The sequence below is a fragment of the Lontra canadensis genome, unplaced genomic scaffold, assembly GCF_010015895.1.
Source record: "Lontra canadensis isolate GAN:19392208 unplaced genomic scaffold, GSC_riverotter_1.0 scaffold57, whole genome shotgun sequence".
Lineage (NCBI taxonomy): Eukaryota > Metazoa > Chordata > Mammalia > Carnivora > Mustelidae > Lontra > Lontra canadensis.
In genome coordinates this window covers 9,225,174-9,251,625 of record NW_022631051.1, presented here as the reverse complement: position 1 = coordinate 9,251,625, position 26,452 = coordinate 9,225,174, and the positions used below count along the sequence as shown (strand labels likewise).

The window sequence follows — 26,452 nt, the reverse complement described above, 5'->3', positions numbered from 1 at the left end:
GGGTGTAGATCTGTTTTTATTGATTTTGGGAGGGGTCCTTTCTACCTCTTGAACATGAATGCTTGTTTCCTTCCACAGATTAGGGAAGTTTTCAGCTGTGATTTGCTCAAATAAACCTTCTGGTTGTTTCTCTCTGTCTTCACCTTTAGGCACCCCAAAAATTCTGACATTGGTATGTCATCAGTGCTTTCTTGAAGCCTGTCTTCATGAGCTATTAGTCATTTTTCTCTCTTTTCCTCAATTTCCTTCCTTTCCGCCAACTTATCTTCTAGATTACTTACTCTTTCTTTTGCCTAATTTATTCTGCCTGTTAGAACATCTAGTTTAGATTGCATCTGAGTTATAGCATTTTTAATTTTGGCCTGATTAGATCTCATTTCTGCACTAAAAGATTCTCTAGTGTCTTTTATGCTTTTTTTTAGGTCCAGCTATTAACTTTATAATTGTTATCCTGAATTCTAGCTCTGGCATCTTACTTATATCCATATCAATTAGGTCTGTTCTTTCATTGTTCCTTCTTTCATTGTGAATTCCTCCTTCTAGTCATTTTTCCCAGAGAAGAATGGATGAGCAAATGAGCAGAGTCAAAAGTATTCACCACAACCCAATCAAAAGACACACTAGAGAAATCCAAAGAGATCAGAAACCAAAACAGAAAAGCAAACAAAAAACAAAAAAGGGAGGTGGAATATCATCTCACAGGATGGACAGAACAGGGTGATCCACTTGCTCCTGAGTAAATTTTGGTTTGTGTGTTAGAAGACACTAAATCCCAAAATTGCAAAGGAGGAAAAACTTACATATATACATATATATGTATATACATATATATGCGTATAAATATACATATATGTATATATATACGCATATATATGTGTGTATATATATATACGTATATATATGTATATATATATATACACACATATATATGTATATACATGTATATACATATATATGTATACATATATATGTATACATATATATGTAAAACTTACATATATATAAATAGAAGAGTGAAAAAAGGCCAAAAATGAAGCATATATCTATAAATTGTAGGTATAAAAAAATAAAAGTTAAAAAGTAACTTAAAAACAAAGGGTTGATAAGATAGGAAACTAGTTGAAAAGGGAGAAAAGAATTTCTCTGTTCTCCTACTGGCCTTCCTGTCATGTGTATCTTATATCTTTTGAAGTTGTCCCATATGCTTGGGTGTTTTGTTCTGGTATTTTTGTATGTGTTTGTCAGGGGAGAAGGCTTTTGTTTTTTGTTTTTTTTTTCCCCCACTTTGCATTTCAGTTTAGGAAATTGCTTTTGGCCTCCCTTCAAGCTCACCTATTCTTTCCTTAGCTCTGTGCATCATGAATCCATTAAAGGCATTGTTGATTTCTGTTACAGTGTTTTTGTTTTGTGGCATTTCCTTTTGATTCTTAGAATTTCCATTCTGCTTACATTCTATGTTGTTTACCTTTTGCATTCAAACTCCTAACAAATTAGTTTTTTTAAATTGACAGGGTTAATTTTTAAGTCCTCAAAACTTCTCAAGCTGAAGATGCTACATTGATTTTAGAAGTCATTTCTTAGGGATAAATTGAGTCTTTTAAAAACTGACAAATTGTTGACATTCACGGAACTGAATTAGATTGGCCACTAGATGCCAGGTTTTGCACTAGTTCCTGTAACTGCTGGGAATTAAGACAAACTTCTTGTTCTCCAGGAACATAGAGTCCACAAAGAAAAAAGAAGATTCCAATATCTATGTTTTCAGTGGAGTTTCTTCTTTAGCTTGCAGGACTCAGGGACATCAGAAGGAATTAGTGCCTGTGATGTAACTTGCAGGAAAATGGCAGTTGAAGTAGGACCATTATTTACAGAGAATTTGTCCACTTTGTGATTTTGTTTTCACAGTTAGGACATCGTGGCACAGTGGCCCATGGACTGGAGGAGGTGAGGACAAACCAGAAGACTTTATTCCTCTCATTCCTCCTGTAACCTGAGCAACTTTGCTTTTATTTATTTATTTTTATTGAACTTCCAAATAAGGTTTTGTTTGACAAGAGTTGTTTGGATTCATACAATAGAGACTCAGTCTTGCTGTTGGAATTGGTTGTTTAAACTCTCTAACTTTTGGGGGCACCTGGGTGGCTTAGTGGGTTAAAGCCTCTGCCTTCAGCTCGGGTCATGATCCCAGGGTCCTCGAGCCCCGCATTGGGCTCTCTGCTCAGCGGGGAGCCTGCTTCCTCCTCTCTCTCTCTCTGCTGCTTCTCTGCCTACTTGTGATCTCTGTCTGTCAAATAAATAAATAAAATCTTAAAAAAAAAAACACCTAACTTTTTAGTTAGTGTATTTTTATTTCTTATAGAAGAATAGCATATAAATTAGTTATTCCTTGTGTACTCAGCTACTGTATTTCTAGTGCTGCTTCAATGTATTAGGCTTCCAGGGCGTCCAGGTTGTGAGGAACAGAAATGTGTTCGTATAATCTTGAGGAGTATGGGTTTGGTTAGGAATTTCATGAACTCATTCATTTGCCTTATAGAACTGGAAATTTAGGATATACCTTCTGTAGGATTCCAACAGCATTCTAACATTTGTGCTTTTTCACTAACTTTTTTTCCAGTGCATTCTTCCCTCTCTGCCATTCCTTTAACTTGGTTTCTCTTCTTTTGGTTCCCATTGCTTCCTTGTATCTTTACTTTTTCTTTCCTTCCTTCCTTTTTTTTTTTTTTTTACTTGAGTATAGTTGACACACAATGCTACATTCATTTCTGGTGTACAAGGTAGTGGTTTGACAAGTTTATATATTATGCTAGGCTCAACACAAGTGTAGCTATCATCTGTCACCATACAAAGTACTACAATATTATTGACTGTATTCCTTATGCTGTGCCTCTTAATCCTGTGACATACTCATTCTACAACTGGGAGCCTTACACCTTTACTCTTGACCACTATGTCTTCACCTTCTCTTTGCCTCAGAATTGCTGTGGAGAAACTCCTAACTTTCACATGTGTGTTAACTCCTTCTTCATGCCTGGTCTTGGGGTGGCTATTACTGGATTGATTGAGTACAGTTTCATGTAGTTTTCCAAGTTTTCTGTCAGAACCATCCTAGACAAGTGTTTATCCTCTGTAATCTCCTTTCAGCTCAGACACTGATCTTTAGGCTGTTTCACTGTGAATAAGGGCAACAGACTACTTTGTTTACTTACAACCTTAGAATAATAATAACTTGTAACATTTTCTGAGCACTTGCTATATATTCCTCATTTTCTAATTTTACATGTATGTAGTTTAATCTTATAACAATCTTATGAAGTAGGTGATACTATTAAACCCCGTTTTACAAATTGGAAACCAAGGCACAGGGTGCTAATTAACTTGTCCAAATGGTACATAGTTTATTTTCGGGCTGTGAACTTGGCAGTCTGACCTTGGATTACAGGCTCTCAGTTTTTAAATTCTACTGCCTGCTCATGAAAATTACTCATGACAGAATCAGGCTTTACTTAGAAATTATTCGTAATGCCCCTAACCATACAGGGTAGAGTTTGTATACTGAGAATTAGGCACCATTAATCATATGCCAGCCATTGCCCTGTTAAAGACCTTTATGACATAATGCTAAAGTGGAAAAGAATAGCCACAACAAGCAATGTAATCTTGTCACTTCACTTGAGTCTAGTAATGCATTTCATCATTTATTTCCATAACTGAAGCATTAAGCAGTTTAGAACACTGCCTCATCTACACATATGAAAATTTCAAACTGCCGAGGCAGGAAAATAACGGGCAACTTTTGGTATAAGCTACGTCTCATGATTTAAAAAATGTATTACTGAAATTACTGTATTTCACTGGAAGAAATTGAGGTTTAAGTTGTTCATCACTCCAGATCTCCATTTATATCAGAAATAGAGGCGTGTTCATTCATACCTTCTTCAGGTCTACTCATCCTGCCCACGTATAACAAATTCAATCTAAGTAGAGTTCATGAGGAATGACACCTCCACCATTGACCAATAACCAAAAACTTTTATCTTTAATTGAAAAGAGCAGACTGATAAAATCCAGAAATGGAAGCTGCCAATGAGCTGAAGCCATTATACACAATGCTAGCTGTGAGGCCTGGGTTTTATTTTTCCTGAAGCCTGCTCAATCCAGAATATGTATGATATTAATCAGTCTGTACTTACCATTTACTTTTACTTGAATTCATCTGAGGGTTTGTTCCCTGAAATCTAATGAGTCTTACTGTGTATGTCAACAGTATTGTGATTGATTACCTTTGGAAGTCTTGGGTTGTACTGTCAAACATTGTGGTCATTGTCCATATGTTGTCATTAAAATTAGTTTTAATTTTTATTTTTAATTTAAAAGTTAACTTTAAGTTACAGGTTAATTTCTTGGGCCTTATGTTTCCGTAGGGCACTTTTATCATGTGTCTTATATATCTTAGTCTACTGAAAATTGGCACAGTTTCTTTCTTCCGGAAGTGGCCATATAGCTTAGTGACTAAGTTTGAATCCCCGCTTCTCAACTCACCAGTTGAGTGTATTTCCTCTTTGTGTTTCAGTGTCCTCAACTGTGAAATGGTGACAGTAGTCCCTCCTTCATAAGATTTATAACACCTACTACATAGTAGGGGCTCAAAAACATCTTACAGTGATGATGGTGGATAACAGCATCCACCACATTGCTTCTGGCACTGAAGCCATTTGCTGGGCCTAGAGAAATGACCCTCAAATTCATATTGAAGGTGTGACCTCGCTGTACAGGAAGGATTCTGATTCATTAGGTCTGGATGGAGACCAGGAATCTGGTTTTTCAAACAACCTTTGCTTTCCCTCAATATCCCCAAGCTGCCATGATTCTGATGCATAGCCAGTTTTGGAAACCACTAGCCCAGAGATTGGTTTCTAAGGAAACCAAGATAAATATCAGCTCAAGAGGTAATATAGGGGTGACTCTTGTAAACCTGTTACGTGAAGTGAAAGATGCCAGTCACAAGAGACCACATACTGTGATTCCATTTAAATGAAATATCCAGAATAGATAAATATAGAGAGACAGAGAATAGTTTAGTGGTTGCCTGGGGCCAGGAGGGGGGAGGGAATGATGAGTGATTGCTCATGGATATGGGATTTCTCTCTGGTGATGAAAATGGTCTAAGACTGTGGGGATAGTTTTACAACTGTGAATATACTATAAGTCATTGAATTCTACAGCTTAATTGAGGGAAATCTATGTTTTCAAATAAATATTTCAATAAGTATTTTTTTTCCAGTGGTCAATTAGAATTGAGGGAGGATAATTTTTTTTTTTTTTATGGGAGGGGGTAGTTGGGGAAACTAGGGGAAAGGGCTCAAAATGGATGCCTGGAAAGAGGCTTTTTTTTTTTTTTCCCTTTAATTTATTCACAAACACAAACATATAATAATCTAATTATCTGAAAGCCTTCTGGGAACTTCATCTCCTGGAAAACTGCCTTGTAAAGGAAATAGGTTTAAAAGAAAAAAAGACTTTTGAGTTCAGAAAACACCTGCATTAAAGCCATGGACAGGAATAATTCAAAGATAATGGTGCTGGAGAAAATCCTCAAAATAAATGCAACTAAAATAGAGACCAGAGATTCATGGTAAAATACTTGAAAGGTATTTTTTGTAAAAAATGAAGCCAAATGTTATATTGGACAAATTTTAGGTTATAATCCCAATGCAGCTAATTCTTAGAATAAATAACCAATTGATGTTTCTTCCCCCTTGGAATAGACATAGCATAGATTTGTAGGAAATAAACAGCATAGGCATGGATTGTAACAAAGGACCATGGCATTTACTTAATGTTTGACTTTCACAACAAATAAGTCAGTTTTGTAAAAGTAATTAAGTACTTAATCACTTTTCTCTGTGGCATTTCTTAGTCATTTAATATTTAAGTCATTATTTAAAGTACCTGTTATCATTCCTTCGGTTTTTCTTTTTGGTTGTTAACTGGTCTGATTCTTAAAATTGTTTCTTGCCATTAACTTTGCTTTTCATTGCAGCAATCTCCAGTATCACCTTTAAATGTTTCCTGGGAGCCTATTATTGCAAGATGTGCAGTTTCTTTTCATAATTTATTTGCATTGTGTTGTTGGATTATCTGTGAGAGCCTGATAAGAGCTAATGTTACCTATTATTTAGGGAGGAGTGAGTCAGAGGATTAATTTTATATGGGGACAATTCATTATGGATATTTTTATATAATGACAGACAACTTTGTACCCCAGATAACAAATATTCATTAAAATGGAGTACCTATATTTATTGGATTGCTAAGTTATTGGGGTGCTAACTCACATGCTGTTGACTAGTGTACAGTTTAAAAAACGAAAACATCTATTCACAATGTAGGAGAAGCGGTAAGGTAGCTGATGGGGTAGGGGTGGAGATTGTGGTCAGGTGGAACTGCCTGGTATTAAGGGAAGGGAACTGATTTCCTGTATAGTAATGCATACCATAATTCTGTTTTAGTAGTGAGGAAACCTGCACCTAGAGAAGCTAAGTAATTTGCTCAAAACAATACCTCAGTTGGGTCTGTCTTATTCCAAAGTTTGTATTCTTTTAAAATAACATTATACTGTCTTTTGACAAAAAGTTTAGCTACCTGAAAAAGTTTGTCTCCTCACCAGCCAAAAATATATGTGATTTACAATTTTACATAATCTAGTTGAAAGGCCTTATAGAAAAAAAGGTTCTTGTATCAACTACTTGTCAGAACTTAACAGTTATAATAATAACTTAGTTGATGCCTGTTAGTTTATAAAGCACGTCTACATCAGAAATTTCATGTTTTATGTAACAACCCTGTGAAGTAATCCTCATTTTACTAGTAAACTTGGGCTTGAAGTTTAAAGTCCGTTATATGAGGGCCCAGGTTTTTTTGCTTCTAGTTCTGTTTTTCCATTATGCTACACAGCTTTCTTGTAGAATAACAGAAGCCCTACAAGCATCCCTTTTGTAGCAATAAAATACCCTCAAAATATTACCCTTAGTGATATCTGTTGGACTGGTTTACTATATCATATTTAAATATATTTTAATAACATTTTAAAATTGTGGTATGTTCAAACTATACACCTTAACGTTAATTTCTATAGATTTGATGGCAGTGTCTGTCCTTTACTTCCTAATAGTTAATGATTTATTTTTAAGTGGATTGATTTAAAATGGAAATTGGTATAATCTAATTTTTTTTTTTTAATCTAGTCTCTGTAGAAGCTGAAATCCATCAATCACTGTTCTTCAAAATGCAATGGAATGTACCAAGGTCTGTATTCCGACTGGCACATAGGACATGCGTGGAACCACATAAAGCCAGTCTTTTTGGACACTGTCAAAACATGAAGGGACCATTACATTTGTATAAAGCTGAATCCAGAGTAGTTTTGGTACAGGACCCTCAAAAACGATGGCTGCATTTATCTGCTGTCCCGTGTGTTGCAAACGAAAGGAAGCCGTTCACTGCTCATCCACCCCAGCCAGGGGTCCTTCGCCATAAACAGTGGGAGCAAGATATTTTATCCAAGAGGGTTATGTCATCCAGTGCCACCTCCCCTGGAACTCCTTCAGAAAAAAAGGAAGAACCTGATCCTTTGCAAGACAAATCTATTAGTCTTTATCAGCGATTTAAGAAAACATTTAGACAATATGGAAAAGTTTTGATTCCAGTGCATCTAATAACTTCTGGTGTTTGGTTTGGAACATTTTATTATGCAGCCATAAAGTAAGTTTTTGCTTGGGTTGAGCACCTCTCCCTGCTTTATCAGAATGTTAATCTTCTTAATTGTAGTAATCAAAGCCTTAGATAGTTTTTTAAATGCTTTAATGTCTTTAACTGTTGAGTGTGACTGCTTTTCATAACTGTTTTTGAGGTTTTCTTAGGTAAATTTGCTTGTTGTTCATAGCAGGCGTTATATGAAAATTTTAAACTGTACCATCTCATTTAATCCTCACAACTCTATGAAGTAGGTAGTGTAATTATTCCCATTATATTGATGAGATTAAGGAAGAATAAGTCAAAACAACTTAGCTTTTTCCCAGATATTTTGGAGTCTTATTTCAAAGCCCCTGCTGTACATCACTATGCTCGTCTGTCAACATTCAACATGGCACAGAAATAAAATAAGAGATTTCGGAAATTTGACAGCACTGTTGAGCTCTGTACTTATGTATTTCTTAAAGGGTTCATGAATGTAAAAAGATAACTAGTTACTTTGCCCTATATATGATTTTGGTGGGAAATTAATATCATGTTTTTTGCCAAAGCCTGCCTAATATCTGTTACAGATACCAAAACGAACAAATTGCAGGCTCATGTTTTAGTGTTACCCACGGCTGATAATGTGTCAAGGTAAGGTCTTTTGTTCTCATCAGAAGTTAATTTGTTGGACACTTAAAAAATTGAGCATAGATCTCATGTTAGGTGTTCTTATCACAACTAACATAAACTTTGAAAAAATAATACCTTCAGGCTAGGCCCACCAAATATCTAAATGCACAGAATATCTAACACAGAATATCTAAATGCATTTTTTGTTGTTGTTGTTAGATACTCCTCCTTTCTTTTAAGGTAAGTTTATTATTTACAATGTTTTAGGAGCAGGGTACACGTTGAAACAGATCCCAATGATTTCCAGTTTGTTTCTGCCACTAGCAATGAAGGCGTTCCGACGTCTGCCTATTCCTTCGAATGTGCCCTGTGGGCTTTTCTTGTGTTAGCCTGGGCATGACAGAGCTGAGTGAGCTCACCATCCTGAGCGCAGTGAAATGGCACAGTGAACCCCACTTTGAGTTTTAGTAAACTCAATCCTTATGGGGCTAGAATTATTTTATTTTTTCCAGAGGTCCATCGATTTTCAGTGTTTGGTTATATTTAATGGCGTGATAGATTAATAAGATATTTTAGTTTTGCACGTAAGGCTCACTCCTTGCGAAAACGTTATTTTTTACTAAATTAAAAGATAATGAAATGGAGACTTATTCTTGGAAAACATGGGGATTAGAAGTGTTTCTTTACAAAAGTTCTGAAAGGATTTTTTAGCTTGTGTAGTTGATGCTGTTCTGATTCTCTTCATATCTATTTCTCCATTTTCTTCCTAATCAATTATACCCTTCTTCATTACATATCCTTATCCTTTAAGAATTGTGTCTTTCTCTTTATAAATAACTTGGCATTTGGGGACTATCATTTATAATGGCCTGAAAGAGCCTCTCTGTACATTTCCCCCACGGTATACCCATTACATACCATTTGTTTGCATCTGTTGGTCAGCATGTGTATCTGTACTTGATAGGTGTGGAGGAGGGAGAGAAGATCCAGCAGTCACAGAAAATGCAACAAAAAAACTTAAGTGTTTAGCCTGCTGGGGGGAAAAAAAAAAAGAATTGTCCCTTTCTTTACAGAAGATCCTTGTATACGTACACTTTATGGATTATCTTTTTCATTAATGACATTTTTCTGCGCATGTATAATATTTATAGACGTCTTCAAGACTGCCCTTAGTGAGGCGCCTGGGTGGCTCAGTCGGTTAAGCGGCTGCCTTCGGCCCAGGTCATGATCACAGGGTCCTGGGTTTGAGCTCCGCGTTGGGTTCAATGCTCCTTTTGCCCTTTCTCTCTGACACAACCTTGTAGAGATCTTAAATCTGACCAGAAGTTCTCTGTTTGATAACTTGTAGCTTTGTGATGATGGTTTTGTTCCTGTAGTTAGATGCCTTGTGTTTTAGGCCTCAGGTTTCTAAAGTTACAGATCCATTCTGAGGCAAAATGCTGCCTGATTTTTATGGCATTGTATTCTTACTGTGAATGTACTTTTTTCCTTGTGTATTTCTGCATCAGTTGAAACGTCATAGAGCTGGCATTTGTAAAGCACAGATTTCTGTGAGGCCATGGAAGCTTCAGACTAAAAAGTGACAAGTGGATATTACTGTTGAAATCAGTCCCTCACTACTGTTTCATATTTAGCAATTCCAAAGGAAATGGAAGTTATTATTACTTTAAAATAGTCAAATCATCAAATCAGTATTTTAGAAATAAATAGAACCAGGGTACTTGGGGTGGCTCAGTTGATTAAGCATCTGATTCTTGATTTCAGCTCAGGTCATGATCTCGGGGTTGTGAGATCGAGCCCCACGTGCAGCTCCGTGCTCAGTTGGGAATCTGCTTGAGATTCTTTCCCTCTGCCCCTGCCCTCCCGGCACATGCTCATGTGCTCTCTCCCCTTCTTTCTAAAATACAAAAATCACTAAAATAAAGAACTAGAACCAGTTGTTTGCTTCTTTATTTTGTAAAAGATACTTGTGCAAGGTTTCTGAGGTAATTATTTGGTCTTTATGATAGTTCTTTTTTTTTTTTCTAAATCACTCAGTTTTATCTAATTTTTGGCCAAATGTTTGTCTTTTGTTTCCCCTTCATGATTACTTTTAAATTACACACTGGGCTAGGAAATGAGTGATAAAATAATTTTATGATTGTATTCATTATAGAAGATATAATTAGCATATCGTGGTAAGATATTAATGGTGCATAGTGACTTGATTAGACCCATAGAATAGCTAAGTCCTAGTACTACTATGTTTTGCTTTAATGGGATTCTGTAGTTATCTAAGAGACTTGAAAAGGAACTTATGGTGGAGAAAGAAGAAACCAGGTTGGATTTGCAGTCAATTTTGTAATTTTTAACTTTTTAAAGATCCTTCAGTTACCTTCTTTCCTTTTGTGGATGGCAGGTAATTTTCCTTAATGATGGTCAGCCATATGTTCTTGAGAGTCCCTGATTTCAGAGTATTATAGTGAAATCATAGAGGGACAACGTCCCCAATTAACTGAGTTTTTTTTTAATATTAAAAATAAATTGATTTGCTAGCTATTATGTTATACAGAATACAGCGATCTATAATAATAATGGATCTAGGTAATTCCCTTTCTTAATTACAAAAAGAAGGAACACCTATACAGAGACATGCCCTGTAGACCCTCTTCTAACCGTGAGTCACACATACACCAGCTGTGGGACAGACTGACATCATGTGGCTTCTGTTGTGATACACTGAGACAGAATTAACTGTACAGTTTTCCTGTTTAAAAACATTTACCTGAACCTGATCAGGAGGGAAAAAACAGACAAATCCAAATGGAGGGGTATTCTCCCTTGCTAACTGGTCTGGAAACTTCAAAAATCTCAGTGTCAAAGATGTCATGCCCTCCTTCTCAAAAAAGTTCTGAGGATCACTTCTAGAGGAAAGAAGACCGGAAAGAAATGACAGGATAGTGACAAGGGACATACTGGAATGAACAATTCAGGAAATTTTAATATTAAATAATATATTATGTATTAACTATATACTCTTGTGTATGTTAAATTTCCTGAATATGGGGGCACCTGGGTGGTGCAGTCAGTTAAGCATCTGACTCTTGGTTTCAGCTCAGGTTGTGATCTCAGGCTCATGCTAAGACCTTCTGTGCCCCTTTCCCCCATCCCCTCCTTTTTAAAAATTTAATAAATCTTTAAAAAAATTCCCAAATATGATAGTTATCTTTATGTAGGAAAAGCACAGAACAAGAACCTTGTTCTGAGTGAGGGGTGAAGGATTAGTGTCTGTAAGACAATACACAGTGATAAAGGGAGAGAGTATGAGAGCACATGCCAGGATAGCTAAATGTTGATAATCATGGAAACTAAAAATAAATTAGGGCTTAACAGTTCATATTAGAGACTTTTCTTTGCCTTCTCTGCCTCGATCCAAAAATTTGTTGCAGTTTATGGTAATTGCTTCTTCACCTACCTGCTAAGCCTGCTAATAGAATAGAGACATCCATTTAGAATAATTGAAGTTTTCATCAAACCCATAGAATCATTTATTCTTTGTATAATAACACAATAAGTACTGTTATAATGTTGCTTTTACAGCAGTATAGTTTGACATGTAATTTTAGAGGTGAAAAGCTTAGGTCTTGAAGTTTGAATTGGAGCATTCTGAAGAAGTAGTGTTTGGTTGGGGAAATGAAGACCAAGTAAATCATTCTGGTCATTCCTTCTCTTTTGTCATTTAAAGCCATTAATTTTACTCTGCTAGATCCTTCTATTTTTATAAATATGGTAATTAGGGATATACGTCCATGTGCAGAAGCAAAGCAGAAGCTGCAAACAATAAGATACAGTGTAACACTGATGTTTCTGTACTTTTTCTTCTAGAGTTAAATCACAGTTCTTGACAATGCATAAGTGACCTTTAAACAAAATTTGTTTTGGTGTTTTCAGAAAACTTTTTGAAAATATTTATCCCTTAAAGTTTGTGTGTATACATACATAATTGTGTGTGTGTGTGTGTGTGTGTATATATATGTGTGTGTGTGTGTGTATATATATATATATATTACTTTGTTTCTTAGAGGGGTGATGTATAAATATATAAATCATTTTGTTTCTTTCTTAGAGGAGTGAATGTCGTTCCTTTTCTAGAATTCATTGGGTTACCTGACAGCATAGTAAGCATTCTGAAAAATTCCCAGAGTGGAAATGCACTAACAGCATATGCCTTGTTTAAGGTAAGTACTGTTATAAATGAGTTGCTCTTCACACTTAACCAATAACAGGCTCAGTTCCTCATAAAACTCCTTGTTAGTTCCCAGTAGTAATTTTTTGTAACCTAAAATACCACAGAAAGTACCATAGTCCAATGGCTAAAGTTTATATTTTTTTAATTTAATTTAATTTTTTGGTGTGTGTTCCAAAATTCATTGTTTATGTACCACACCCAGTTTATATTTTTTTTAGTTTAAATTTTAAGAATAACTAAAATGATGGTTTAGAAAGAAGTGACTTGAAAATAGGTAGATCATTCCTAACCTGCTGTGATGAGACAAATATGAGACTTCTGAATTTCTGGAAGTCACTTTTTGACATTTCTCCTACTTACGGTATCTTAATTTTCCTTATTCAGAGATCCATGACTTGTTGGTTATATTTAGTATTTATTTTACTGTTTATACTAATTCATCTACTTGGTAAGTCAAATTAGTTCAGATTGTTTTATGGGATAAACCATAGACTCAGTAGCTGTTACATAGGTTTCATTTTAGAAGTTTGTCCACTATAGCTGTTCTCTGGAGTTGAGACGCCGACATCTTTATAAGCAGTTTCTACATCTGTGGGTCTTTCTTTTAGAAGAGGAGACTCACCAATCGGAGAAAGACAACTATCATATGATCTCCCTGATATGAGGGAGAGGAGATGCAACATGGGGGTTAAGGGGGTAGGAGAAGAGTAAATGAAGCAAGATGGGATTGGGAGGGAGATAAACCATAAGTGACTCTTTATCTCACAAAACAAACTGAGGGTTGCTGGGGGGAGGGGGATTGGGAAGGGGGTGGGGTTATTATGGACATTGGGGAGGGTATGTGCTATGGTGAGTGCTGTGAAGTGTGTAAACCTGGCGATTCACAGACCTGTACCCCTGGGGAAAAAAATATATGTTTATAAAAAATAAAATTAAAAAAAAAAGGAGACTCACTATAAATTGTGGATTTTAGCTATATTAATCTTACTTTTCTCAGTTGACAAATAATTAATGAAGTTCTATATATCTTCATCCTAAGAAAGAAAACAGAAAACGTTTGGAAACTAGATTTTATTTTATTTTACTTTTGTTGTAATAAAAATACTTAGAAGTATGGTTTTATAGTAGTACAGGTAACATTTTATTCTGTCATCCTCATTAAAATCCTTAGAAATCTTGGGAGATTTCCATTTTTATTTTGATTCTAACTAGAGGGCTAAAGCCTAAGTGCTGAGTTTTCAACATTAAAACTTAATAAACTTACCAATTATCAAGTTTCTAGTTATAGTGGGTATAATTTACCTTAATTAGTCAAAGTATCATGACGATTTAAGCCATTTCCTTAATTATAATCACTCCTTATCCTATGCTCCCATAACATGTATGTAACTCTAATAGTTCGTGTCATGGTCTGGGGTTAGTTTTGCAGGGCTTTTTTGTTTTTTTAACATTTGGTTTCTTTAGTGGATTTTAAGTGTTTAGGAATTCAAAGTCGTGTTCTGTTTCTCTGTGTTTTCACTGCGCCTGATACTGTGCTTTGTAGGTGCATCAATGCTCAGTGCATGTTTCTTATGTGGGAATTGAAACAACGAACCTATACATGTAGGTCGGTTAGTGTCAGCAGTGTTCCTTCCCACTCACTGTTCTCTGTGAGGTGGGAAATATGCAGGGGATTCTCCTGGGTATTTTCTTGTCACCCATGATTTCTCAGGTGGAGTAACAAACACTTGAGATTTATTGCTTCAATAAGGCAAAGCTTCAAAAAGAGGTGTGGTGAAGAGGGGAAAAACCACCAGCGGTGTGACCTTGTGACACTGACTAGCACACAGTCCTCAGCCCCCTAGCACTGTCCTGGAAGTGTACCTTTGTTTGAATTGACAAAAATTTGTTGAACTCCTTCCTATTCTGTGCCAAGTGCCATTCTAGGTACTGGGAATACTGTAATTAAATAAAATGGTACAAAATACATGTCCTCATGGAACTTATACTCTAGTAGTGGGAGGCAGTTAGATAAAGAAGGTAAAGTTAAAACACACACACCGGGGTGCCTGGGTGACTCAGTGGGTTAAAGCCTCTGCCTTCAGCTCAGGTCATGATCTCAGGGTTCTGGATCGAGCCCCGCGTCGGGCTCTCTGCTCAGCAGGGAGCTTGCTTCTCCCTCTCCCTCTGCCTGCCTCTCTGCCTACTTGTGATCTCTGTCAAATAAATAAAATCTTAAAAAGGTGGGGAGGCACCTGGGTGGCTCAGTTGGTTAAGCAACTGCCTTTGGCTCAGGTCATGATCCCGGAATACCAGGATCAAGTCCCGCATCAGGCTCCCAGCTCCATGGGGAGTCTGCTTCTCCTCTCTCATGCTCTCTTTCACTGTCTGTCTCTCAAATAAATAAATAAAATCTTTAAAACACACACACACACACACACACATACACACACACACACACACACCATGGAGTTTAGGTGATGTTAAGTGCTAAGAAAAAAGAACAAACCAGCAAGTGTTAGAGCATTTTTTTTTTCTTCTTATTTATTTTTTTCCAGAGGGAGGGTTTCCAGGAGGGAGGGAGTTAATCAGGCAGTTGTATGCAAGAAGAGCATTCAAGGTCAAGGAGGGGAAATGGAAGTATACCTGGGTACCTGGAATATTGGAGGGAGCAGGGAGGATGCCAGTGTGGCTGGGATGAGTGAATGCCAAGAGGTAATAGAGCAGCCAGATGAGGGTGGCCTTATGGGCCATTATGAACACTCTGGCTTTTACTCAGAAGAGATGAAAAGTCACTGGGCAGTTTTGAATACCTGATTTATGTTTTAACAAAATCATTTTGGCTGCTATGTTGAGAACAGTCCATATATATAGCTCAGCGAGGGTAAGAAGCCCAGAGATGGAGCAGGAGGGGTTATTGAAATGGTATGGGTAATAGCTGGTAGTGGGAGGACCCAGGTGGTAGCAGGAGAGCCTGTAAGATGTAGGTGGCTTCTGGATGTGTTTTGAAGATGGAGCTGATGGACTTTTTTAATGGATTGAATATAAATTATGCAAGAGAAAGGAGTTGAAGCTATTGTGTATGTTTTTGGCTTGAGCAACTTAATAGAGTTGCGGGGCACCTGGGTAGCTCAGTCATTGAGCTTCTAGCTCTTGGCAGCTCAGGTCATGATCTCGGATCATGGGATCAAGCCCCATGTCAGGCTCTATGCTTGTGCAGTGGGGGTTTCCTGGTGGCTCAGTCCATTAAGTGTCTTACTCCTGACTTCAGTTCAGGTCATGATCTCAGGTTGATGAAATCAGGCCCCATGTGGAGCTCCCTGTTCAGCAGGGAGTCTGCTTGGGATTCTCCCTCTCCCTCTGTTCCCCCCCCCCCATGCTCTGATAAGCAAATGAAAGAATAGAGTTGCCATTTCCTGAGATGCAGACAGCTTTGAGAGGAGCAGGATTGGGGTGGGACCATTGAACATCATGAGATCAGTTTTGAACAGATGACATTTTGAGCTCCTCTTAGACATGCAAGTGTAAATAAATTGGATGTTGTATATACTGGAATTTAGGGAAAAGGCTCAGTCTGGAAATCTAAGAATCATTAATGTACAGGTGGCACTACAGACTTGAAATTGGAGAAGACCACCAAGGGAATGAGGGAGGTGGAGGAGTACAGGGGCTCAATACTGCCCCACAGTGTTCAGAGGTAGGCAACAGGAAGAAGAATGGGGAGGAAGGAGTGTAAAGGGGCAGCCTCTGAAGTGGAAGGAAACCAGGGCAGTGGGGGCATGGCAGCCAGGCAGGACATGCTCCAAGGAGTAGAGGGGGAAGCTGTCTCCATAGTTCTGATGGCTCACAGGCCTCTTCAGTGACTGATGAGAGGTGGGCGTGAAGGCTTAGAGTAAATTAAGAGAAAATGAAGAGGGAAGGTGGAGATGGAGAGCATATGCAGCTCTTTCAAAGAGTTTTGGTACTGAATTTTAACACAGAAGCTATCAGAATGTGATAGAGTTGCGGTCCGCATTTGTGTTGCTTTTTGACCAGTTCATCTAGTATTCACCTGCGGTCCTTAAATCTCTGGTCAAAGTTAAACCTGTACTTGCCTGCACGGATTTATGGATTTATTTATTTATTTATTTATTTGCTTTGCCTCATGGAAGTTCCCAGTTGGAATTCCAGACCCAGGGTGGGTTGTAATGAGAAGGTAGCATAAGGCCTGGAAAAGTCAAAGGGATTTGGAAGTGAAACTAAACTAAATTCAGTAAAGATTAAACATTTGGCCCATGTTTGCCTCTCACCATTTGAAGTAGTTTGGTTCCGGTTTAGTTCTACATGTACGGTATCCACAGGTTAGCAGGTTTATAAGGACGAGAAACGTATGTGTGTTTGTTGTTGGCCCTGAGCCATCTTTCTCATTTCCCACGTTGCCCGTCTCCAAGGTTCACTAGCGCGTGGTTCCAGGCTTCAGTGCTTCTACTGGGAATATCCTGTAATCCTTGGCTCAGTGTCCAAGTGACAGTGTTTGTAAAATGCGTTTACAGAAGAAGATCCCTTGATAGGAGGGAAAACCATATAGGCTGTGACTATATTAGCCTGGTGAAGCAGTAAAGTAATTTATACTGTTTGGTTATTATTAAAAATTTAAATTTCAGATTGTTTTTGCTAAGACGATAGGCATGATCAGCTATTGATCCACCTGTGTTTGCTTTTCTCCTCAGATTGCAACACCTGCCCGATATACTGTGACTTTGGGTGGAACCTCGTTCACTGTGAAGTATTTGCGTAGTCGGGGCTACATGTCGACACCGCCTCCTGTCAAGGAATATCTGCAAGACAGGATGGAAGAGACCAAGGAGCTTCTCACAGAGAAAATGGAAGAAACAAAGGATAGACTCACTGAAAAATTACAGGAAACCAAAGGAAAAGTTTCTTTTAAGAAAAAAATGGAATAGGGTGCCTTATATAACAGGTGATAGACAATTTCTGCACTTTAACCCTTTGGAAACTATGGACAAAGATACATACATGCTCCTGATAAGATTCTTTTTTTTTTTTTTTTTTTTTTTTGATTAGTTGCCTAAATACACCAGTTCTCTGAGGGTTAAAGACCTAAGATACCTTTTTAAAGTTGAGTATTACTAGAAAAATTAGTGTTTTTTGAAAAGAATAATGGAACCCAGTATAAGAAGTTAACACCAGTAGCAGCATTAAGCAGTGGTTTGTGTCTTCGTAAGTCAGAGCTCTTTTTTCAGGGTCTTCAGAATCATACTTGCTTTGTGTTTTGTTGTAGCAGATGGAGCAGTTGACTCCTTGAATAACTGATGTGGCCCTAGGCAGGGTATTAACGCTGGGTCTTCATCTTTATGTTATTCATTGAGCTTTTAACTCTGTTCATTTCTTAATGTGGAGACCAATATTACCATCACAACTGCCAGTGAATAAGAGGATATTTAGTGTTTCTGTAAAAACCGTAAAATGTGTGTTAAAATACACATTTTATATGAAGGAAGTTAAATAAAGATTGAGTCATATATCTGTAAATAAGATGTATTGGTTACATGTAAGTGAAAAAGTGACCCTTTAAAAAATGATTTTTACCCAAAGCTTGTCAAAATCAGTTTTTTTAAAGCAAATACATATATCTTTGGTACTTTTTCACCTAAAACATAAATCTCTACTTTGAATCATTTGTGTTCTTTCCAACTATTTTTCAGAGGAAATGTGAGAATAATATTATACCTTAAGTTTATTGTTGAAATCAAATATCCTTAAGCCATGACTCAGGTTTGCGGTTCTTGAGCAGATGCAGGTGTGGGAGGATGGAAGGTTCTGTCAGGTTGTTCCAGAGCCGACTTACTCCTGCCATGTGGCAGGCCTTTGTCTCCACAGGCCGACACTCTCAGTGTCTGTTTCAGAGTTAATGTTGATTTCATTGTGCAGTAAATTTTTAAATTGTAGCTGCTTTTTCCCTTATCCTGAAATATCTTTTTCTCTTATATTGAAATATGCGTGAGCATTTTACTTGAATTTTTTTTAATAGCAAAACTGTCATTAAATTATCTGCTTGGAATGAAATTCAGCCATTGTCAGATGTGAGTTGCCATGATTGTGTGTTTGAGGATGTATGTGTCTGTTTCTTTTGCTCTAACTGCTTTTACTTCAGTTCTAACTCTTGAGTTGATACTCAGAAGACAGGATGGCCTCTTTCTAGACCTATCATTGTTTTGAGGGATGTGATAAGGCAGGAAAATGTCCGAGGGACTTCCAGAAGCATTCTGGTAGGGAATCACTGCTGTTGGGTAGGATTTTTGTACTAAATATTTAGTTCGGCCAAATTTAGAGAATAATTTAAAAGAAAAAAATGTTTGCATTTGATACATCTAATCATTATGTTGGAACACTTCACAAGTTAATGCTTTTTTCGGGGGAGGGGCAGGGCAGAGCAGCCAAGGGGCCCACTGTTGCTCTGCCACACACACTCTTGATCAGGCAGAATGGTTTGGTCTCCTGATACACAGCTGAAGCCATGATTTCAGATTGACAGCACGTTTCAAGTCTAAACACCATTTCCATGTTTTAGCTTGCTTATTCACATTTTTGCAGATACTAAATGCTAAAATATTAACAAATTTCTTGTTTCTTTTTTTTTTTTTTGACCACTTGAGACTGTGCCTTTGTTTTAACATCTTATATGAAACGCTTCTGAAACAATTTACTTTCCATATTACACAGGGCATATTTTCCAGTAGGGTTAAAATTTGGTTTCTTAGTAGTCACTAATAACCCTGATACTAAAATTTACTTTTCCTGACTGTCCACCATTTGAGTTTTGTTACCTTCCAATTTTGTTACTGTGTTTATCCAGTTATAGAAAGTGAGTTGCTGATGTGTGCTTTGAAATTCTCTAGTAAAATGTTCTCTGAAGAGGTGAGTGCTTTTGTCATTACTTGGCATCAGGAATATTTGTACCCTATCAAATGCTGTTGTTAGCATATTGCTAACCTAGTCTTTAAGGCAAGCTACAAATGGCTTAAAAGGGGATACCTGTGTTGTTTGAAATATTAATAGCAGGCTAACAATATAGTGATGTGTATAAGTTAAATATATCAATAATATATATAATAATAATTAAATATATATTTTATCATATTCATGTAATATATATTTATGTAATATAATTTTACTTAATATGATTATATAATATTTATATTTTATTTTATATATTATTTATGATTATATATATTACTCATATATATGTCACAGTAAATATATATAGTTTGCTATATATAGTAAGCTCCATTTCATTCACAGTCAACTTTATACTTTGAATTAATTTGCCACTACCTTCTGTGAGCAATGAGGCAGAGGAGGGTTCCAAGTCTGATATTCATGTCTGTCTTTAAGTAGGATGTGTTGATAGGGTAAAGAGAGAGCTATGACTGAGATTTAACTTACATAAAGTGATGAATACAGTTTGCTCAGCAAATTCACAATTGAAATGAAAAATAGGTTAGGTAAGAGACTTAGTTTATTCAGAAATAATAGCAAAACCAATCTTTTAATGTACCAAAAATAATCTTTTACTGAATCTGTGTCATGTAGTGGGATGCTGTTCAGATTTCAACAAAGGAGAAAAAGAATGGATATATTGAGATTCCCTTTCCCCCAGTAATGAAATTATGCCTTCAAATGTAATCTTCTATATTTTTCTTATTACAGAATATACCCCCATTTATTTACAAATGAAAGATACCCTGTAGTCTTCATGCCCCAGGGTCAAATGGAGCTATTGACTGCCCTACTTTAGTGATCTTAGAAGGTAATTACAGGAATTTAAAAGATCTTAATAGTTTGGGCTGAAGATGTGTTGGGCGAAAAGCATATCTAGCTTTACTCTGTGTTCTTTCCACTGGGTTCAGGCCAAGTCCCAGGATTTCTTTTAAACAAGGACTGTGTGTGGTGGAATATGGTGATGGTGATGAAATGGACAGAAGGTGATTTTAACAAATGAGACAGAAAAAGTGCATCTTTCCTTATAATTTTGAAATACCATTCTTGTAAAATGTGTTTGTGGCATATACATTTCTCTTTTTCTTAAGACTTCTTTGTTTGAAAGAAAGAGCGGGAAGGAAGGGCAGAGGGAGAATGAGAGAGACTCTCAAGCAGACTCCCCACTGAATGCGAGAGCCTTAGTCGGGGTTCGATCTCATGACACTGAGATCATGACCTGAGCAGAAACCGAGAGTTGGGCACTCAACCGACTATGCCAACCAGGCACCCTGAGATATGTTTCTGAAAATTACTTTTTTTCATGGTAATGTAGACAAATGTATCTTCTGTTAGCTACAATTCGTTTTTTGAAATGGGGATCTTCATTTATTTGAAATTTTCAAAAATTGGGTCCATAAGGCCTAAATGAAAACTGTTTAAATGTTTCCAAAGTTGGTTGGAGTATTATTCCATATTAAAAGCTAACTGCCTGATTGACTATTCATGCCATAGTCTAAAATGCACCAAATCATATTGGCCTAGAGCGAATTAGCACGGGAGTATTCAAATAGAAGAGTATGAGCCTTTCTGCCACCTTGGAATTGAACAACCTGAAACAGAAATCTGTAGAACTAAAGATGGGTACTTTTAATTATTCACTGTGCAAATATGACCTTTGTCTAGTCTCTTTTGTCCGTCTGTATGTCATGTGGTATCCGGTTAGCATTAAATGGGATCCCACAAGATGCTGTCCTATGTACCTGAAGGTACGGCAGACTCCAGATTTCATTCTCCCTTAGAGACTAGAATGGCCTGAGGTCCCACTCCTTTCCAGAACCCATCTTCAGCCATGAATTTTGGCCTAGCCTTCTGATTCTTAAAAGATCCTGCGGTTTGAGCTTGTAACTTGTATTTGAGAAAAGCTGATTCAGGCCAATTGGATATATTTTTCCCCCTCTGTGAGATTTTTCTTTTGTGACTTCTGTGTCACATTGGTTCATTTTAACTAGTCAAAACAAGTTTTTGATTGTCTTGCTTCTTCAGGGTTAGGCTTTGAAAATCAAGCTGTATTCTTCCCTGTGCATCATTGACAATCACCAACAATAATAATTACAGATCATAATTATCTTGTGGCAATTATCTGGCTATTTTCATAAGCATGATCTTAGTAGGAAGAATGCATCTTGATTTTGGAAACCTTCAGGGCAGAGTATAATGTTTAGCCCATTCTTTATTCTGATGACTTGATTGGACAGCCACGGTGAGGAAGCATGTGGTTTCTCTTTGCAGATGGGAGCGCTCGAGAAGAGTCATACGAAAGAATACTTGTTCCACATTGTGCTTTCTCTGGGACAGCATGGTCCGTGAGGACAGAAGCCGCAGGACAGTTAAAAGAGGTTCCCCATGCTGGCTGCCAAAGCGTTTCCTCACTCTTCCTGAAAGGGCAGCTTGCATAGAACCTTTCTTCTTTCATTCCCTCTCCCTCCCTCTGTCCAGCTTTTTTGTTGTTGTTTTGGATTTTGATCAGTTTAAAAGAAAACTCATAAGTGAGAAAGGAAACAGGGAGTGTGCACACAAGCTTGCCTGCTTCTCCGTGTGGTACAGGCCAGTTCTCCCTGTCTGCCTCTAATGGGCAGGTCCACATGGCCCAGCTTCAGAAAGAGTGGGTCGGTAAACGCAGTTCCCTGACTTTTTAATCAAATACATGGTCGAAAGCCTTTCATTCTATTTTGATAATTCCATAAATGTCATTCTAAGCATATGACATAAAATCATGGCAAATCTGTATCTTCCCTTTTACCAATTAGATGTTTGAGCGCCTTAAAGCTAAATTTGACTTCTTAAAGTATATGCAGCATTTTCTCGATATACACAAATATTTAAGTTGTAATTACCTTTTATGAACCTCTAAGTACTAGATTTAAGATTCTGTAATGATTGAAGCACATTTTGATTAGTTTGTGTTTTAGTGAATCTGAATCAGTATTTTTCTTTGGATACTTAATATGGTGACTTAACTCTCTCCATTGCTTTACTTCTCTAAGAATAGCGGCTGCTTTCATTCTCCTTGTGCTAAGGGTGTAAAACGCGAGTGTCTGTGAAGTGCTCAAATAGGGATGGCTTTGACTGCCCTCCAGCTACCCTCTGGAGATGGAATTGCAGGGCTTGGTTGCCATGGTACTCCACCAGCTGGCACTTGTTATTCCTTTATTAAAGAGGATATAGGATATGGTGGGTCATAAATCACATTATTACTTCTTTTGGTTCAGAAATAAGGGACAAGTCTCAGTGGTTTCCCCAGAAAGTTGGAAATATCGTCGGATACTTTTGTCCTCAAAATCTAATGCAACTTTTGTTGAGGAATCTAGACCATTTAGTAACTGCATTATTTTAGAAGCACTTTAGATCAATAGGAGTTCTGAGTCATTTACCCCAGGCTTGCAGAGAATTTATATAGAATTTTGCTTTTAGCAGGTCATTTTAGAACTAAAACCAATATTTTTAGTTGAAGAAAGGCATGGGAGAGCTGAGTCTGGAATTCAGATCCCAACTTCCAGTTTATTTGATTTATCCTCTTGTGCCAGGCATGAAAATAAAATAAGTCCCAACTTTGGGTCTTTTGCAATTCTTTGTACTTTTGGAGCCAAAGCCAATTTATTAACATTCTTTGCCTCTCTTCTGCTGGTGCCTGCCTGCCTTCTTTTCGGCTTTTAATCTTATAATTTTTCTTTAATTCATTCACAGTCCACTATTTTTATCCTTTTCTCTTTAGAGTAATAGGAAGGGGGAAAGGTAGCTATCCTGCTATTTCCTGTATGGCTAGAGAAGGAGATATTGCTTCATTTCTCATGCTCCAGCTTCATTTCCCTCAGCCGGTGACATAGGGAGGTTTCAAGGCCGGTTGATGCTGGCGTCTTCTTGCTATCCAGGTTGACCTTGGCAATGCAGTTAGTAACTGTTTTCAAACACCTAAATCCATACTCGAGAACAAGTAATCAAAACTTTGGTAATTAGATCTAGTCTTTATATATCTGCACGTTTAATGTTTCGTATATCCAAAGAGGATTTGATCTCAGGAAATTCTCCATTGCCTCCTTGGCAAAAAAAGGAGTTTGTGTTTTCCCATTGCTCCTGTGTGGCGGATTGCTCCTTTGTGGAGGCTGTGTCTGTGGCATACTCGGAGCCAGCTCAGATTGGAATTTTCCATGTACTCAAAGCCAGTCACCAGAGCATGTGACGCGATCAGAAGCTGGCATTTATGGAAAATTTTAGCACTGAGAAGTTCAGTATATCCCTGGTTAAGGATTATCAGGTTTCACTAAAGGATGAGGTTTAGCTGCACTGAGTCCCAAAGAAAATGACCAAACTTAAACCCTGGCATGGCCCATACTGGTGAGCAGCTGTGCGGTATGGCGAAGTGTCCCAGAGAGTAGCTGTAGTCTTCACAGTGTCGTCTTGTTACACATGCTCTGTGCAGGGGGGCATGTCTAATGGACCTGACAGGCTAAAACTTGGTTTGCTGCATCTGCCTTGCCTCTGTCACTCCTGCGGCTTGCATGCACACTTCATGGCTGGTGAAGCAAGGATGGTGAGAACCAGATACGCTCCTGTTCATGGGCAGGAGCCCCTCTGTCTGAATGCAGAGCCCCTCTGGGTGGGTTGCCGCATCGTGCCTTGTCTCCCCTGTAGCTGTGCGTGGCTGAAACACTTGCCAGCAGAGACTGGCTGATGGAAAAAGAAACATCAGAGTGAGAAATGAGAACACAGGTGTTCATCTCAGGTTTAAAGGAGGTTGACAGTAAGGGAAAAACCTGAGTGCTCACGGGTAGCATTCCAGAAGAGTGCGATCATGCCAGTGTTAGCAAAGAGAAGTGAAGAATATGGCCTGGGTTCTAGATGCAGAAAGGCAGAGGTGCCTGAAGGGCAAGGTCCTAGTGGTTGGGGCCTGAGGCTCCCTCAGGACGAAACTGGGGAGGTAGAGAGAATGCTAAGTAACAGAGCTCAAATCAGCATTAGCTGCTCCCCCACATAAAAAGAAAGCAAGAGACAGCAAAAGGGCCAGGTGAAGGGGGCAAGGCAAGGAAGGAAATGATTTTCTACATGATTCTCTCCTTGTATTTTCACATTGTTTCGAAGACACACACACGCACCTTGCTCCCCACCCCACAATGTGGTTCATTAACCAGAAAACCTGTAGATGACAACAGTAATGAAGAGAAAACCCCATATTTTACACAAAACCTATGGCAAGGAAGTTTTAAGCCTGGTGATTTAGTCTTTACCTTGACAGTGGATACTTCAACCCTAAGCTGTACTAATTGCTGGAGTATTAAAATCTGGGATGGTGATGCTACCAGCTTTGGTTTTCTTTTTCAACATTCCTTTGGCTATTCGGGGTCTTTTCTGGTTCCATATAAATTTTATGATTGTTTTAGGTCTGTGAAGAATGATGATATTTTTATAGGGATTACATTGAATGTATGGATTGCTCTGGTCAGCATAGACATTTTAACAATATTGGTTCTTCCAGTCCATGAGCATGGGATGTTTTTCCATTTCTTTGTGTCTTCCTCAATTTCTTTCATGAGTGTTCTATAGTTTTCAGAGTACAGATCCTTTACCTCTTTGGTTAGGTCTATTCCAAGGTATCTATGGTTTTGGGTACAGTTGTAAATGGGATCAATTCCTTTATTTCTCTTTCTTCTCTCTCATTGTTAGTGTATAGAAATGCATCTGATTTTGGTGCATTGATTTTATATCCCGCCACGTTGCTGAATTCCTGAGTTCTAGCAATTTTGGGGTGAAGTCTTTTAGGCTTTCCACATAGAGTATCATGTCATCTGTGAAGAGTGAGACTTTGACTTCTTCTTTGCCTATTTGGATGCCTTTTATTTCTTTTTGTTGTTTGATTGTTGAGGCTAGGATTTCTAGTATTATGTTGAATAGCAGGGATGATAGTGAAAATTCCTGTAGTGTTCCTGACCTCAGGGGAAAAGCTCTTAGTTTTTCCCCATTGAGAATGATAATTTGCTGTGGACTTTTTGTAGATGGCTTCTATGATAATGAGGTATGTTCCCTCTCTCCCTACACTATTGAGTTTTAATCAGAAAAGAATGCTGCATTTTGACAAAGCTTTTTCCACATCAATTGAGAGAATCATATGGTTCTTTTTCTTTTATTAATGTAATGGATCACATTGATTTGCAGATGTTGAACCAAACTTGTAGCCCGGAAATAAATCCCACTTGGTCCTGTGAATAATCCTTTTGATACATTGTTGGATACTAATGGTTAGTATCTTGGTGAGAATGTTTGTGTCCATGTTTAAGAGGGTTATTGGTCTGGGATTCTCCTTTTTGATGGGATCTTTGTCTGGCTTTGAAATCGAGGTACTGCTGACCTCACAGAAAACATTTGGAATTTTTCCTTCCATTTCTATTTTTTAAACAACTTCAGAAGAAAAAGTATTATATCTTCCATAAATGTTTGGTAGAATTCCCCTGAGAAGCCATCCAAACCTGGACTCTTGTTTGTTGGGAGATTTTTGAGTACTGCTTCAATTTCCTTGCTTGTTACGGTTCTGTTCAGGTTTCTGTTTCTTTCTCTTTCAGTTTTGGTGGCTTATGAAGTTCCAGGGATGCATCCATTTCTTCCAGACTTACTAATTTTTTGGCATATAGTTGCTCATAATATGTTCTTAAATTGTTTGGTGTTGGTGTTGATCTCTCCATTTCATTCATGATTTTATTAATTTGGGTCCTTTGTTATTTCTTTCTGATAAGTCTGGCTAAGGGTTTATCAATCTTAATTCTTTCAAAGAATGATCACCTGTTTTTTTTTTATCTGTTCTGCTGTTCTTTTGGTTTCTGTTTCATTGCTTTCTGCTCTGGGTCT

The 26,452-nt window shown here is 37.6% G+C and overlaps 1 protein-coding gene across 3 annotated transcripts in view; it reads left to right on the top strand.

The window, feature by feature from the left end:
- Window positions 1-18,035, top strand: part of FAM210A (family with sequence similarity 210 member A) — a 35,185-nt gene extending 17,150 nt beyond the window's left edge. For all 3 annotated transcript variants that reach the window (XM_032875834.1, XM_032875836.1, XM_032875837.1), the window contains exons 2-4: window positions 7,248-7,764; window positions 12,476-12,587; window positions 17,287-18,035. In XM_032875834.1, coding sequence (XP_032731725.1) covers window positions 7,289-7,764; window positions 12,476-12,587; window positions 17,287-17,520 — 822 coding nt within the window. In that variant the 5' untranslated portion in view covers window positions 7,248-7,288 and the 3' untranslated portion in view covers window positions 17,521-18,035. The remainder of the gene's footprint in view (window positions 1-7,247; window positions 7,765-12,475; window positions 12,588-17,286) is intronic.
- The last annotated feature ends 8,417 nt before the right edge of the window (window positions 18,036-26,452 follow it).